Here is a 16209-nt window from a genome sequence, read left to right on the forward strand (position 1 = left end):
AGCATCACTACTAACTCTACTGCTTCATATATCCTTCATTGGTATTTATTATAAGCATTACCATTAACATACATTCATTGAGATACTTCTACTGGTATGTTCTGTTCTTCTTCTCTTTCATTTAGTGGTGGTGGTGGAGGGGTGGTATAGACTATGACGACATCAAAGATGAGGGGCTAATATTATGGATTTGGTTATATAGAAATATCAAGATGGCTATCACTAAGGTTCACGCCCGTTCCGTCTACGACTCTCGCGGTATGCTTATCCGTTTTTCTTTTCCTTCTTTTCTCTTAAAAATTCAACTGTTAAACAATCCAATGGACTGATACTGACGTGACCGGCATTATCATAGGTAACCCCACCGTCGAAGTCGACGTCGTCACCGACACCGGTCTCCACAGAGCCATTGTCCCATCCGGTGCCTCCACCGGTACGCTATTCTCCATTCTACCTATCTATCTACATTATATACTAAGTTGAAAATAATTAAATAGGTATTCACGAGGCTTTGGAACTCCGTGACAAGGACAAGTCCAAGTGGGGTGGAAAGGGTGTGTTGCCCCACTATTAACCATTGCCCCGCCTTCCGGTCTTACATCCTTACTAAGACAGTCTAAAATAGGTGTTTTGACCGCCGTCAAGAACGTCAATGAGACCATTGGACCCGCTCTCATCAAGGAGAACATCGATGTCACCGACCAGAAGGCCATCGATAACTTCATCCTCTCCCTCGATGGTACTCCCAACAAGTCCAAGCTCGGTGCCAACGCTCTTCTTGGTGTCTCCCTCGCTGTCGCGAAGGCTGGTGCCGCTGCCAAGAAGGTCCCACTCTATGCCCACATTGCCGACTTGACCAACTCGAAAAAGCCATATGTTCTTCCAGTTCCATTCTTCAATGTTATCAATGGAGGGTATGTTGAAATAATTACTCTATCATCATTAACGGTAATGGGGTGGAGTGGTGCTAATAATTTTCTTTTCTTTCCTTGATAGCTCCCACGCTGGCGGTGCTCTTGCCTTCCAGGAATTCATGATTGCCCCAACCGGTGTCGAGACCTTCTCTGAGGCTCTCCGAGCTGGTGCTGAAATCTACCAGATCCTCAAGTCTCTGACCAAGAAGAAGTACGGTCTTAGCGCCGGAAACGTTGGTGACGAGGGTGGTGTTGCTCCTGATATTGGAACCCCAGAGGAGGCTCTTGACTTGATCACTGAGTCGATTGAGAAGGCCGGCTACACTGGCAAGGTCAAGATCGCTATGGATGTTGCTTCCTCTGAGTTCTACAAGGAGGCTGACGAGTCCGGTGAGAACGGCAAGTACGATCTCGACTTCAAGAACGAGAACTCGGACAAGTCCAAGTGGATCAGCAGCCAACAGCTTGCCGACAAGTACGTCGAGCTTATTGAAAAGTACCCGATCGTCTCGATCGAAGACCCCTTCGCTGAGGACAACTGGTCGGCATGGAGCGAGCTTGTTAAACGTGTTGATATCCAAATTGTCGGTGACGACTTGACTGTCACCAACCCCACCCGTATCAAGAGCGCCATCGAGCAGAAGAGCTGCAATGCTTTGTTGCTCAAGGTCAACCAGATTGGTACTCTCACCGAGTCCATCCAGGCCGCTGAGGACTCCTTCGGCGACAGCTGGGGCGTCATGGTTTCCCACCGATCCGGTGAGACTGAGGATGTTACTATTTCTGATATTGTTGTTGGTCTCCGTGCTGGACAGATCAAGACCGGTGCTCCATGCCGTTCGGAGCGTGTTGCTAAGTTGAACCAACTCCTTCGCATTGAGGAGGAGCTTGGAGAATTGGCGATCTATGCTGGTGATAACTTCAGGAAGACCAGGAATTTGTAGATGCGCATTACTTTGCCTTGACTAGCTTGGGTTGGAGGCCAGTCGCTACTTTTTTTGCCCGTGTGGGTTAATTTCCTTAATTACTATTAATAACAACGGCTTGGTCACGTTCGTTTCTTGTAGTAGCTTGACTACATACCTACATACATGCTGCACAGATGCATGATGATAATAACTATTAGCTGCGTGTACAGACACAGCAAAAGTTGACCAATTCATTCAAACTGTCCCTCCATATTGTGTATTTGAGTGATCAATGTAAACTTGAACCCCAATGTGGATATCATGTAATATGAAATTATCTGCCGGGCGAATCGAAACCAGAGCCATCTTGAGTCATTGGACCTGACCAGATCCTCCACTGTAACTATCTGAGTTAGTTATCTGTAACATGCTGGGGACCCCTCACTCCGCCCAATTAGTTAGCCGTCGACTAGCTCTGACTGTATTTTAGCTTTGACTGGCAGCTGCCCCTCACAGCTTGGAACACCACAGAACAACATATCAGCTTCATCTTCCTGCACTTTTGGCCCCGTTAACGTTAAAGTTCCTAGACATCGGTGCAGCGCTATATAAACTATTGAAGCTTCAGTCTTTCGTTTTTTATTTTCTCCCTCTTTTTCTATCCTCACTCCTTTACTCTTGAATCTCATTGGGCTCAAATTGTTGGAGCTGCGCTTGTAGCTTCAGATATCGCCGGCCGGATTGGAAACAACAACAACAATGGCAACCGGCTTCGCTTCCAAGGCTACACAAGCCGGTCCCAATCTCGACGACAACAACAACGACAACGACATTGACAATGATAAAGAGAACAACCCTCAGAATCCCAGCACAAAGAAGGTCACCGAGAGCGCCCACAATCCAGATGAAATTCTCAACCCGTCCTTCATCGATCTCTTCATCGAAGAAGAACCACCACAATGGACCCTCGAAGACCTCCAACAACTGCACGTAATCCGTGGACAACCAGCCAACACCGTCGCACCGTTCCAAAAGCTACCTGTCGAATTAGTCGAGCACATTGCCTACAATCTCACACATTTTCGAGATATCCGATCTATGGCTAACAGCTGTAGTTTCTTCCGAAGGATATTGTTCGAATCTTCGAATCATTTGTTTTGGTATAAATGGTCGAAGGCACCGCATTCGATGTGTAGATGGGATATGGGGTATTATCGACAGAACAGGGCTTATCAGAATACAATTGTTAATCAACAGAACGGGAAGAGGAGGAAGAGGTGTGAGAAGTGTATGGCTAGAGCTATTCCGGGGATGGCGTTTAAGAAGAAGACTTGTTTGGATTGTTGGGATGATTTGGGGATTGGTATGTTTTTTTATATATATCTTCTTACCGTAGTTGTTATCTATAGACGTGGAATTGCTAACGGACTGATGATTGGAATTTTTATACAGCTGCAAATGAACTCTACTTTATTAACAACATCGACATCTCTGCTATCCCTCACGAATACGTTAAAGGAGCGTATGCATACCCCACATCGGCCTACCACCACGTCGCCTACCCCCGCCGTGAATGGGATCTGTTGTACTTCTACAAACCCGGCAAGCTCGAGGGGCAACTTCTAACTACCCCGGTTCAAATCGCCCGTGATGGTCGCCCTGCCAAATTGATCGAATACGCCAAGCAAACGATAGGAAATATGTCTAGTGAAATTCTCCAGATCATCAAGGGTATGGGATATCGATACTCCCAATATGCGTATTATAAATCCGGGCCTAGCGTTAGACGGGAAAAATGGTACGCTGGGACTGTTGAGTTCCTTATTTGCCCTGCCGAGGTTGTTCATCGGATGTTGGAGACTTTGATAATTCAGGATATCGGGGAGGAGTGGATGGAGAGAGGGGAGTATAAGAGACTTGAAGAACCCGGGAAGCTTTACGGGCGTACCTCTGCTATCGCCGAAGGGTTTAGAAAAGTTGATTGCGAGTTGCAGAAGGAACCCGAGTGGCTTGAAGAGTTTGGAGAGGATTTGTCGAATCTTCATGAGTGTGATTCTGAGTGTCATAGGAAGAAGAGGGCAACTTTGTTTAAGAAGACTTGGTGGCCTCGAGCGGAGAAAAGATTTGTGGAAACTTTGGTTGGTGGGAATGCGATTCAGTTGACGGATGAGGAGGTTAGTAAGCTTAGCGCCGCTAATTATGCTTGGCAGTGGAGGGATAAGATGCAGAAGATTGTGGATGGGATGTTGCTCGAGTGTAAATGGGTTATTCCGGGGTTGAATGGGGAGTGGACTGCTGAGACGGTGAAGGAGTGGGAGAAGGTTCATGGGAAGGATGGGTCTACGTCTTCTGGGTACTACTGAGATGAGTGAATTTCATTTATCCTTCTCTTGGGTGACTGGTGTTATATGGGTTAGTCGATGGGTGGCGTGTATTTGGAGAGAGCGAAGGGATATTTACTATGATAGCTATTCTAGATTTTGGCTGTTCTAGTTCGGCATACTAGAGGGCAGGTTAAAATTACTCCACTTTAACGAAACCTTTGAGAATTGGAGGATCTAAATAGCTATATGAGAGATACAAAAGAAAAGAGAGATGGCGTCTTTCAAATGGATATTAGGAAATTGATAATGAAATAAATCAGAAAATCCCCAAATGATATGTATTCCGCGGCCGCGAACTCCTTGTCCAAAAACGCCTGTATCGTATTAAACATATAAAAGCAGTAAAGTTATAAAAAGTGATTCGCAATCGGTGTATCGATGTTCAATCCTTTTGGAATACGATAGTACTCGATATTAGATATCATCCAATATAAACATCCCAAACAATATCATTCTCATCCACATGGATGGTTAACCGCGACTCCACTATATCAGAGAACATACCCTTCAAAGGTCCTATTATTCTTGTACAAGTTGGACCATTTGGATCTTTACCCGCGGGGAGAGATTGGACGTCGAATATCTATTGATTTTATCAATAAAATCCGACACCGTATACTTATATAAAATAATTTAAGATATTAAACTAACTTACTTTACCATCCCCACCGTCTTTACCCGCAGTATTCTCATTTCCTCCATTTACTAATCTCCTCCCTATTAATTTTTCCCTCCATTCCTTTTGTTCTTCGTAACTTGTGATTATACTGCTGTCACTGTCGTAATTATGATGGATACTGCTACGGCCACCACTGCCGCTGTCTAACTCGAAACACTCGGATTGGGTATGTGTAAGTGACAAGAATGTCGGATAAGGGGGATCCCAGATTCGATGGGTGGCTGAGAGGTGGGTTGTGTGGAAATGGTGGTGGGTGTCCAGCAGGCGGATTTTGGAGGGGGTTAGGAGGCGGAGGGCGTGGTGGCAGGTATAGCGGGGCATTTCTTTTTCCGAATATTCGTTAATCAATTGATGCGGTTCGAGTGTAGTTGCTATTACCCTTCCTTCTGGACTTTGAATTTGTGAGGTCTGGGAACGGACTAGATTTTGTATCTATACATATAGGTATATTCTTGTTACATATATATGGGATGGAAATTCAGAAGGGTTGGGGGTGGAAATCCGGGTTTAGTTCCTTTCGTCTGGGTGATTTTATTTATAATTATATGAGGCTGGTGGAGATCGATATTGGTGTAGCTGAGTTGGTAGGGAATATGATTGTCTGATAGGATTTAAAGAGGTTAACTAATGAATGATGAATAATTGAATTCCAAGGTGTAGAAAGGGGAAGCATGCAATGGGCTGGTGAAGTTGGAATATAAATATATATTATTCGCTTAGCTTGTAATTAGCTAGGTCGATGCATGAGTAATAAATGCTAACGCTCGATAATAGAAGTTAAAGAATTACGAAAAGCTGGAGAGGAAAACAGAAAGAGAGCAAGAAAGAAAGGAAGGAAGGGAGGAAAGGCTTCCTCGTGGCAGGATGACATTCGCCAAACTATAAACTATAAAATACTTTTAATTGGCCATATATCTATGCGCAGTAAAGATGCTGAGCGGGTAGCACAAATTTCGATTGCGACAACCAGAATACCGGGTCAGTTATAACCCACCTTGGGTTTAGAAAATGCCTAAACTGAGAGGGAGAAAGAGGGAGAGAGGGGTTCTAGATCTTGGGAGTCGTTCCCCGGGTTGCTTCTCGCCTAACTAACAAAAATCCAACAAGATAATGACTATTTGGGAATAGCCCGGCGTTATTTGTTTTTTTTCTTGGTCAATGCAGCTGATTGGAATGCCTATCGAATTGCTGGGTTGACGGAAATTTGATTGACGAGGGAATTGGAAGAGGGATTTGTATTAATATTATTTATTCTTAAGATTTTAGGGGGTTCTTTTTGGGGGGTTATATACTTGAAGGCCAGTAGATATCGACGTATGCATACATAGATATCATGATCATGTCAATATACGAATGTTTCTTTCGTATTCAGAAGCCCAGCCTCATCCTCGCGAGCCCTCTTAATACTACATATATAATTCGAAAAGAAAAAAATAATTATACTTCAAGCACACACACACCAACGGTCACTCCGTTAGAAAGCTGCAATGGTGCCGTAGTCAGGCGGCTCGTATTCTCGAAATCATGTGTGCGGGTGTTAATATAATGTCGTAAACGTGCATTTTCTTTTTAATACATGCATCCATTGATTGTCCTGTGCTTCGTATATAGTTGGTGGGAGCGAGGGAGGGTACCATGCATGGTTTGTTGGAATGAGTCCCCGCGTGCAGGTGCTTTGCCGCGCTGGTTTCGATTTGTGCATTTTGCTTGTGTAACTGTGGAATAGGAATCATAAATTATAAAGCGGCCTCTTTTTTTTAAAAAAAAAAGGTGGTGTCCTGCGGGAGAGCGGCAGAGTTCTAACTAACTAGAGTTAATTATTGATGCAGAGTTGGGCAGCGCTGTATGTACACTTGTGATTTAATATTTGCTCGTGCCTCAATTTCGAATTCTATGGAAGGTTATAATCTATTGCATTTGAGATAATGCACTGTTAATTGAGACTATAGTAGAGCTCATATCTTCATTCTGCAAAGCTAGTAAGTTTAGGTTCTAGACTCATAAAAGTACCAGTTTTAGAGATACTTCATGATATCGATGCTACGCCGCTGTATCAGGATTTAAAATGCAGCTATAGTTAGGAGCAATTTATTACCTGCCCATGTGTCACTCGATCGGGTGGACACTAGAAGCTATACCTTGAATTAGATAAGTCGACTCCTAATACGGGTATAGCTTTCTTAGTTTGCTACACACTTAAGGTTCTTTGAATAAATAGCTTTCTCGCCTAGCTAATATGGTCGGCGGAATACTAACACGTATTAATATTAAGCCGCCGTGACAGTGTCTAGGGCGTTAGCAACTTATATTTAAAAAGATATGAAAGTCCTGCAAACCCCGCTCAAAATGCGATTTATTTTTCGGGGGGCTTTCTTGGAAAAGCAATCCAGATGGTACTATTCACAATGATATCTTGTCGATAACTGTTGTATTGTGGTTCACGCCTCAAATCCAATTTACATAGGTAGTTATCGATTCTGATATCCAACGAGTACTGTCATCAATGAGCATGGATACTTAGAGGGCGTTCCGGATATGTATCGAATATGTTATCATTCACAGCCACGAAGTGCAACTCACGTTGCATATGCAGCCTAGTCTACCATTAATCATCATGTAGATACCTAGGTAGTTCCATAACGTCTAAAGCGAGTTTCCAATATTTTCTCGAGTTGTGCCGCGTCAAAATGCAACAAAGTCAGAGCCCCCGGCTTCGTGCACTATATCCCTATTGCATTGCAGACCAGTGATAGTACGCATATATGTAATCAATCTTGATGCTTCCAAGTACCGCCCCGGCTCCTTGAAGTTGAAATGCGGCGCGGCAGTTCGTCACACGTTGGAACCACAATATAATGCGATAAAACAGTGCAGTTGGTACTCTTCTTTATAGCTATAGAGTTAGGAAAGGAACATTTAGCGGGGATTGAAGAGCACACGGTACCTTGCAGCCAACCGGCCTCGAGGTACGAAATTAAGTAAAGTCTTCATGCTTAATTGAATACCACTAAAAAAATATCTAGACTATATAGCAAAGCTGAACTTAATCTGCGGCTTAGTTCGGCTCCTCCATGGTCTATACACTGAGGCGCAATATGTTATTAGCTGCGGCAGTAGTTTCTCGCATCTGTTTTAAAGATGCCTTAGGTTTTCTTGGAGAGGTAGCTGGTTCATGTGCAAATAGGCTGTGGAATCTTGACTCGTAATCGTGATATTATCCTCGCTGTACGTATATATATGTAAGAGGGCGTTCCTTTGTTCTTGTAACCCTAGTAAATCTATAAAGTTACGCCGCATATTTCACTATAGCTATAGAGTTCGGTTATTCGACCATTCTCCCCCTTTTTGTCGCCGTGTGCTTACCGCTTTCCTGGTATGTATATACACGTCAATTTATTGGCTTACTTTCCCTTTATTTTATTTTTTTCCCCTCATGCACAATCTTGATCTCATGATCATGATATCAAGCCTTATCTAGGAATATATTAACAGTATTTTACGTAAATTTACTAATACACAACAGCTTTGAGCCGCAGGATGTTAGTTCTCGACTTCATTCTCTCATATTTTCTTTTATTCCTTCCCGTTCTCGGCGCCCCTCCTTCATCACAGCCACAGAAACTCAAGATCGGTGTATCTATCTATTGGAGAACAACTTGTATTGTCCAAAAAGCATTCAGGAACAATAACGATGGTCTATTTGAAGACCTCGATAAAGGGTTCTTACAGGGTAATCTCGGCGATTGGTTATCCCCGCCCCGAAAATTTTCTCTAATGAGGCTTGAGAGCGAACAGCTCGGTATCTGGGCGTATGGATTCAAGCTTAGGATGGCGGAGTTTAATCAGAAATCAAATACTGAATTGCTTGAGGATTTAAAGGACGATCTGGATGGGTATTTAGAGTCTAAGGATCACGAATGGCCTGTAAGTTATGATAGTATGGGAGTGGAATGTGCCCCAAGGTACTCATCCTCATAGATTTAACTACTGTTCCGTACACGACCCAGAAGATCTCGAAAGTTGGTTTTTTTTTCTTTGTATATACTGATGCTGGAATCCTATAATAGTTCGACGATTGTGTAGTCGATCTCCAAATTGATGTGACGGAGGAAAAGACTCAAAGAAACTTCGGCGCCCCAGATGTCGACGAAAATACTAAACGGCTCAGAAGGGTGCGGCGTGGGCAGAAAAAGCGCAAGTCTTTAACAAAAAGAGAAGATGACGAGGTTGTCACCCTTGAGAGTGCATGGGATGGTCTCCCGACATTATCCGCGCCTAAGGATACATCACTACTAAAGAGTGAGAAGATTTCTGGAACATATTTCCATTATAAGAACCCTGGTGAAGGCGTTGTGGTCTATGTTGTGGACGGTTATGGCGATCTAAACAACGATGTAAGCGATATCGATACTTCGTGATGCTAACTATTCCTTAATAATTAATCAGACTTTCCCAGCGTTATGGCTTTATTTTAAGCATGCTAAACTGACCCTTTCAGATTCGATGCTAATATTACAACTATGTTAAACTAGGAATTCCGAAATTTAAAACTTGACGGGGTCTTGAGTGCTGGCGCCCCACCATTTGACTTTTTGACCGATATCCAGGATGCCGGCGATCACGGTAGTATAATGATAGATAAGATCGCGGGGGAACACGCTGGTATAGCCCAAAGGGCAAGGATAGTATATACATCCGTAGTAGAGGGCAGTAGCTCGGTTACATTGTTCTCACAACTCGGGGCGCTTCTCTATACGTACGACAACATCATAAATCGCTATGTGGACCTAGATATACCGTGTATCGTAAGTATTGCATGACAGTTTGGTCTAGGCCGACGGGATAGGGATTCTCCGCTTCTAGAAGAGGGGGATACAGTATACTAGTAGCAAAACCCTTTGTTGAGATTTTAAACAAGTTAATGGATCTTGACAATGTGATCGTGGTTTCATCCACAGGGAACGACAAGCCGGTGAGTCAGTCTAAGCCTTCGACTTCTACACTTATACCGAATATATTGAGGGAGATTTAGTGTATAAGGCTATGTACCTTCAAATGTACATTCGATGTCAATTAACAGCGTTATTCTTCCTTCCAGGGTGATCCTATTATCCATTACCCTTCAAGGCTGGGTTTAGATGCACCGAAACTCAGGCATGTAGTTGTTGGGGGCACGGACAGAAATGGATTGAACATGTGGCAATTCGACACTAAAATACCAAACTTTGTTTGGGCCCCATCGGAAGGGATTTCGGCGTACGGACACACAAGCGCCGATGTTTTTGTCGAGCCAGTCAGTGGTACATCGATAGGTATTCATTTAACACCTTTGCATTGTTTCAAAAATCATCACTACCTGATGTAATCCATTTGCATATGCATGAATTATTACTCCAACAATTTTACAATATACATTGGCTAACTTTATTTTTTGTCTTCAACAATTTTTAGCAGAGGCAACCGTTGCAGGGATGTTGGCTATGTATATTTCTCGGGACCTTGATTCGAGTACCCGCCTAGAAGATGCTATCACGAAGTTAAAGACGCTATCTTGGAAAAGAAATCCTGAAGGGGTGCCAATCATCCATAACGGAATTACCCTGGATCAATAGCCAGAGGAGTTTAGAAAGATTATTAGTTGATTTCCTGCTCCTCTTCTTCTTATTTTTTCTTTTTCTCTCTTTAAACTAAATTATAAACAATATTATTATAAAATAGGTACTGAAGATGTGCAGCTTGCTTAAATTTGGAGTCGCATGCGCATGAGATACAAACACATGATTGAAATGATTGCCACAGCTTTCATGTTTAACTGAGCTTGGAACCTCTGTAATTTTTAAATTTTTTTCTTTTAATTTTGGGACTGCATATAATCCGATCTATAGTTTCGTTTTTAGCATATTAGTGGTTGATGGCTGTACGACGTCTTCGCGCGGTTAGTATAGCTATCCCATGTGATGAAAGGACCGATTGACCGACTGGATACACCACTATGCGGAATAGGGCGTCAGAATATCAGAAAATGTCCCAAAACTAGGAGCGGAAAAGACTCTCACAAACCTAGTAGTCGTGGGAGCTTTTGACAAGAATAGACTCAATTATTGCCAATCGGATAGCACATTAATGCATTCACTAATATAATCTAAGTTCTGAGGGATTTCGTGTTGATAGGCTAAAATGCAACATGGTGGACAAATGGTGCCTGCAGGCACAATTAAGTTAATTTGGTTAGACATTCGAAGGCAATGCATATTTGGGGCTGGATCTAAGAATTCAAAAATCTAAAAGGGTGTTCTATGATAATTAATGTGGGATCTCCTGGAGGTGCTCTGCTACTTAAGGAACGCGAAAGATCCCTTTCTTTTTTAAAAAAAATTGAAAATTAAAGTCAATCAAAGAAGACGCCTTCTCAAGCCCCCAACCCATTTAAGCTCACATACACATCAATCATACTGAGCTCTAGCGCTCTCCGGTCTTGCAAGAGCTGGAGACATAGCTAGCTATTTCACTCTTCCTCGTCTCGTAAGTATTCCATTCCAACAACACTGCATCTTTCATCTTGGTCCCTAACTCATATCATCCCTGTTATCATCGTACGTATAGGTTGCCGGTTGACAAAAGCAAGCTCAATAGATCAATCGCGATACCGACCTTAAGAATCGAAAAAGGTTAATTAATCGCTGTAGGCACGACAAGTTTCTCATGCAAAATGGCCTACTCCCGAACAAACAATTCAACAAGGGCAACAATCGATCGCTCTGAGCTATACGGCTCTGGAACGTTCAAGTATGTGTACGCTGGTACTTACACTGCCGGTGCTCGGAAAGGTCAACCTTGCGTCGCAAAAGAATTCAAGTCTGGCTGTGTCGTCGAAGACCACTATTTCGATGAAGAAATGAATATTTGCGCCAAATCCCAAGAAATTATTGACGAGTTCAACGAAGTTGGTATCATGAACCAAGAAGTTTATTTAAATACTCCAGAAATCTGGGAGTATAACGGCCGCCGGTCTCCCCAGAAGGGTCAGAAAGTCTTAATCGAACCAATGATTCAAAACTTCGAGAAATTCAATAGCAATTCTGGTTGGGCTTTATCGGAGCCTACAGGTTGGGCTGCTGCCTTGCAATCGCTTAGCCACTTCTCCTACGACAATTCTGGTGGACAGCTCCTGCTTTGCGATCTCCAGGGTGGTATATACAACGATGGATTCGTCTTGACCGATCCAGTCATCATGTCCCGAGCCCAGAACTGTGGTCCTGCAGACCTAGGGATGGACGGTATCATGTCTTTCTTCCAGAGGCATAGGTGTAACGGGTTTTGCGACGCCTCGTGGAGGAAACCACCAGTTCTGGGCAAAGCAAAAATTCGCATGCACCAAGGCACTACAATGCAGGCGTACCTGCCAACAAGATCATCTCGTACACCTCTCACTGTGCCAGGAAGACGTTTTCGTTGAATCAGTGTGAACGCAGGTCCTAAACATCCAACAAGTACGTAAATAGCACAGACAGTTGATATTCTGATGACGGAGCTAATACCAACGGCACTGACGCCACAGACCGAATATTCCGTCTTATCAAGATAAACCTTTTCATACCTCATAGTCCGTTTTATCTGACTTTTATTGTTGAATCATTGAATTCAACACTCCAATGCGAACAAGCAGCGCACTATCGACCTTCAATGCTTTCTGCCATTACCCGATACCCTATTTTTTTTCCTTAATAAAAAATTTGCTTTGTTGCAATTTAGATACTACTGTCCCAGAAAATACTACAAGCCCTGCCAATTCCCACGGGTTTACTAGAGCCTTCTGCATGTTTGTAGTTGTTGAAAGGATAACCCGCCAATAAAAATGTTTATAAAGCAAATGGAAACGTTAGGATACTCTCAATTGCCTAAAACCTGATTTAAATGATCTCGGTCCCTTTTATTTCAGCCACCCACTTATTGATACACGCTAGAATAACTTATGAGAGTGCTACAAAAGATATTACAATGGTTTGAGGCCAATGGGCGAACCACATCTGCTTATATCTAGTATGTCTACTATACTTTGATATGTACCCAACCTCTCTGGCCATACTCACGATTAAGGTGACCCTCCAAGAAAAAAATCAAACAAAGTAAATAACATCATCTATAAAACATATGCACATATTCAAAGCCATCTTCGCAAAAATGTCTGGTTTAGACTATTCAAAATCCAACATCAACACCATCCGAACTGGAAGACTATAAAGCAGCAGTTGAAAATGTTATAAGGTAACGTTACAACAGATCGATAGTTAAACTTCATAACGCTCATTACTAAATCTTATCTATCAAACTTATCAAGAAGAAATCACTTTATACCAAAAATTCAGCATACATATTGGCAAAGATTTTGGATATATCTTCTGAAAATTTGTAATAAGACTGACAAGAATTCCACATAAACCTAAAATCCCGCACATAGCAAACCATATGCTAAAGAATGGATCACACTTTAAATCTATCAGAGGGAAGAACTCTAGGTAAAAGATAAATATTCCATTTAGTTTTGGTTTAAAATTAAGCCAAGTTCCCTAGGACAATTTCTCGTATTTTGCGCCCAGGGAAAATTGTGGCTTAGGTAAAGGAGTCTGGCAGCTCCTGTCATAATATTCCTCTTAAGTAAGCATTGACTCAAGCAATTTTTTTCCAGTTTACGGAAAGATTTAATGTGGGATACTCTTGGCCATGATATATGATACTTCAGTATCTGTTTACAGTTCGCAAAAAGATGGGAAGAAAAGGATGGTAAATGGAGAACACAAATGACGAATGATTGTAAAGAGTGTAAATACAGGTTGCACTAATCATATTGGCAATTTAACTGGGAATTTAGCAACACCGATAACCTTCATCATACTGGTTTTCCACAGTAGTTTTCCACGGCAGCCTCACAAAAAGATCCCTAGGCTCGAGCGATTAGTACTATCTAGGAGCAGAACTTCTTCTCTCTTTTTCCAGATCCAAAGAAATTCTGGCGGCCACTCTCCTCAGATTTCTCTGGGTTATAGGTACTTCCATCCTTGGAATCGGTACGTTGCGAGTATTTCTCCTCTTCATTGCTGAAGTCTCTGTATGCACGGAAGATGTTGAATATTTGGCTCCCTTCTCCTTCCCTTCGAAGTACGATCTGAGAGATAGTTAGAAAAATATTTTCACGGTTTGGAAGCCAACCGAAAACCAAAAAATCATGAAAATCTTCAGTAGCCTACCTTGTAACCATTCTGGGTGTTACTACCGTCAACAGTCCAGTATTGTCGGTTTGTATTTCGGATTCTAGAAGAATTTCAGACAAAAGACTTTCGTTAGCCGGGAATTGCTATTTTTAGTAGGTCGAAAGTCTAACTGTAGAGACTTTTCTTACCGGAAGCGATCTTGTTCGTTAGGAACAGGTTCCACGATCCATTCGACAACTGGAGTTCGATTGTTATCTAGAATAGCTACAACAGAGTTGCCTTCCGCACCCGTTGGAGTGTCCTTAACTGTGAAGACGTAACCACGGGCTGTCTTTGTAAGCAACCAGGGCTGTGAATTGAAACCCCCATTAGTAATTGCCATAAATCGGAAGTATCTCAAGATTACTAATTACTTAGCAGCGGGTGGAACGACTTACAGTAAAACCCTCAGCTGATGGACGTAGAAGCCAAACTGGTTTCGGGTTAAGGCTATGGTCCTCAAAAGGAGATCTTCCAATAGAGTACTGATAGTCCCTATGGGAACCCATCATGAAGTAGTAAGCGGTGGGGAGAGACATTTTCAAAGAATTCGAGAGAAGATATATCAATAGTAAAACTTAGGATCGTTTTGGCTCAAGTGTCACACTGTGTAGGTAGTTTGATATGAAATCTTGGGAGAAAGTCGAAGGTTCCCCCTCCTTTTATAGACTTCTGAGCTTCAAATTAACACTACTAACCTGATAGCCAAAGATATGAGCAGTTCCCTCCCCGCTACCTACATGTATCGCTTAGCAGGTTTTTTTCTCGCATATACGGGTGTAGTTTCTAATTTCCGATCTAGATCTATAGACCGAGCCTACACTTACACAACCAAAATCGTACAAAGCTCTATTTTTGGGAAAGATCCCCAAACCGAGGGATATGCTCGTTCCTGTCGTGCAGATATTCATGCACTATGAAGTATCAACGACCCCAACAAGTAGTTGCTGACCTTCCCTGTCTATCGATATTGCGTTCTCATAATTTAGCAAGAAGCTGCAGTGTGTACCTGTTGATATGTTGCACCCCTTGTTTGGCCCGACGTAACCCTTTGTCCCGCTGCGCAAACGATCGTATTAGGGCGATAAAATCAATATTTTCTATCGATACGAAAGAATGTTAACTCAGCCATACTAGCCCAAAACGAACCATGTGAGCCGAGGAATCTCGAAGGGTAACAGAAAAGATTAATCACGATCCCCAGACACCACACTTTCGGAATCGAACCCGCAAGCCCAATCCAATGAAGAAATATCGATGTATATCCTTTGGTGACGATCGAGAGGCTCTGACTTCGAAGATTGGGCCCCTCAAAGGCGATTGTTTCGATCAGGCTGACGATAGATACATTACATAGTCTACCGCGGATTGAGAAGTTTCCTTTAAACTAGAGATCCCTAAATACCCCAGTTGGTCGGGGTGTAGTGCTTCTATCTACTTTTTACCAAATATCTGTACTCATTGAACTAGAAGTATACTAGTAGCGTCCTAGCCGCTGTTTGGCAATTTTGATTTAATTTTCCTATGAAAGCATGTTCCAATAAGTTCTTTCTAATCTATTATGTCATGGTGCGGACAGTCCCGCTAGGCTCTCTAAACTTGACGTACGGACAAAGCCCTGATTTTGGGCGACGCCTATATAGTCCTACGTTACTCTGAAATTCCCCAGATTACCTAAAGGTGGTATGATGCTAGTTAATATACGGTTAGCTAGGGAATAAAGTTTTAGGCGAGATTCCGACTGCGACTGCGATCAAGATTGACAGTGGAATCAGATCTTAATCCGATACGAAAAGGATAATTATTCATTAGAAATTAGAACCTTCGCGCCCAATTCGCTTTGTTTTTCCTATAGTTTTTATCTACCTTATGATAGGCGAAAGAGAAAATTAGAAAATTATAGTTAAGGATAATCTTGGAGCAAATCTTGCTATAGATTTTCTGTTTACCAAAGTTTTGGGGAGGGTTCGCGATGTTCTCTGATGAAAGCGGGCATTACGAATATTAATGCGGGGTCCGGAGTACCTCCTCTTTTGAGAATCCGACCTGACAAGGGAATCTCCTGAAAGATCGTCC

At 42.6% G+C, this 16209-nt stretch overlaps 6 protein-coding genes across 6 annotated transcripts; 4 read left to right on the forward strand and 2 right to left on the reverse strand.

The window, feature by feature from the left end:
- Positions 1–212: 212 nt before the first annotated feature.
- Positions 213–1858, forward strand: AOL_s00054g899 (uncharacterized protein; the record flags this gene model as incomplete). The annotated part of the gene is made up of 5 exons (XM_011122215.1): positions 213–258; positions 356–433; positions 498–554; positions 626–914; positions 997–1858. The coding sequence occupies 5 exons, from the start codon at positions 213–215 to the stop codon at positions 1856–1858; spliced, it is 1332 nt and encodes a 443-aa protein (XP_011120517.1).
- Positions 1859–2581: 723 nt separating this feature from the next.
- On the forward strand, positions 2582–4185 carry AOL_s00054g900 (uncharacterized protein; the record flags this gene model as incomplete). The annotated part of the gene is made up of 2 exons (XM_011122216.1): positions 2582–3185; positions 3275–4185. The coding sequence occupies 2 exons, from the start codon at positions 2582–2584 to the stop codon at positions 4183–4185; spliced, it is 1515 nt and encodes a 504-aa protein (XP_011120518.1).
- Positions 4186–4627: 442 nt separating this feature from the next.
- AOL_s00054g901 (uncharacterized protein) lies at positions 4628–5206 on the reverse strand (the record flags this gene model as incomplete). The annotated part of the gene is made up of 2 exons (XM_011122217.1): positions 4628–4789; positions 4862–5206. 2 exons carry the CDS (start codon positions 5204–5206, stop codon positions 4628–4630), a joined length of 507 nt encoding a protein of 168 aa, XP_011120519.1.
- Positions 5207–8422: 3216 nt separating this feature from the next.
- On the forward strand, positions 8423–9917 carry AOL_s00054g902 (uncharacterized protein; the record flags this gene model as incomplete). Its single annotated transcript, XM_011122218.1, has 4 exons — positions 8423–8809; positions 8953–9279; positions 9418–9690; positions 9804–9917. 4 exons carry the CDS (start codon positions 8423–8425, stop codon positions 9915–9917), a joined length of 1101 nt encoding a protein of 366 aa, XP_011120520.1.
- A 1677-nt stretch (positions 9918–11594) lies between these two features.
- On the forward strand, positions 11595–12341 carry AOL_s00054g903 (uncharacterized protein; the record flags this gene model as incomplete). Its single annotated transcript, XM_011122219.1, has 1 exon — positions 11595–12341. One exon carries the CDS (start codon positions 11595–11597, stop codon positions 12339–12341), a length of 747 nt encoding a protein of 248 aa, XP_011120521.1.
- Positions 12342–13847: 1506 nt separating this feature from the next.
- On the reverse strand, positions 13848–14672 carry AOL_s00054g904 (uncharacterized protein; the record flags this gene model as incomplete). The annotated part of the gene is made up of 4 exons (XM_011122220.1): positions 13848–14048; positions 14131–14194; positions 14283–14443; positions 14532–14672. The coding sequence occupies 4 exons, from the start codon at positions 14670–14672 to the stop codon at positions 13848–13850; spliced, it is 567 nt and encodes a 188-aa protein (XP_011120522.1).
- Between the last annotated feature and the right edge of the window lie 1537 nt (positions 14673–16209).

The sequence above is a fragment of the Orbilia oligospora genome (assembly GCF_000225545.1).
Source record: "Orbilia oligospora ATCC 24927 unplaced genomic scaffold scaffold00054, whole genome shotgun sequence".
NCBI lineage: Eukaryota > Fungi > Ascomycota > Orbiliomycetes > Orbiliales > Orbiliaceae > Orbilia > Orbilia oligospora.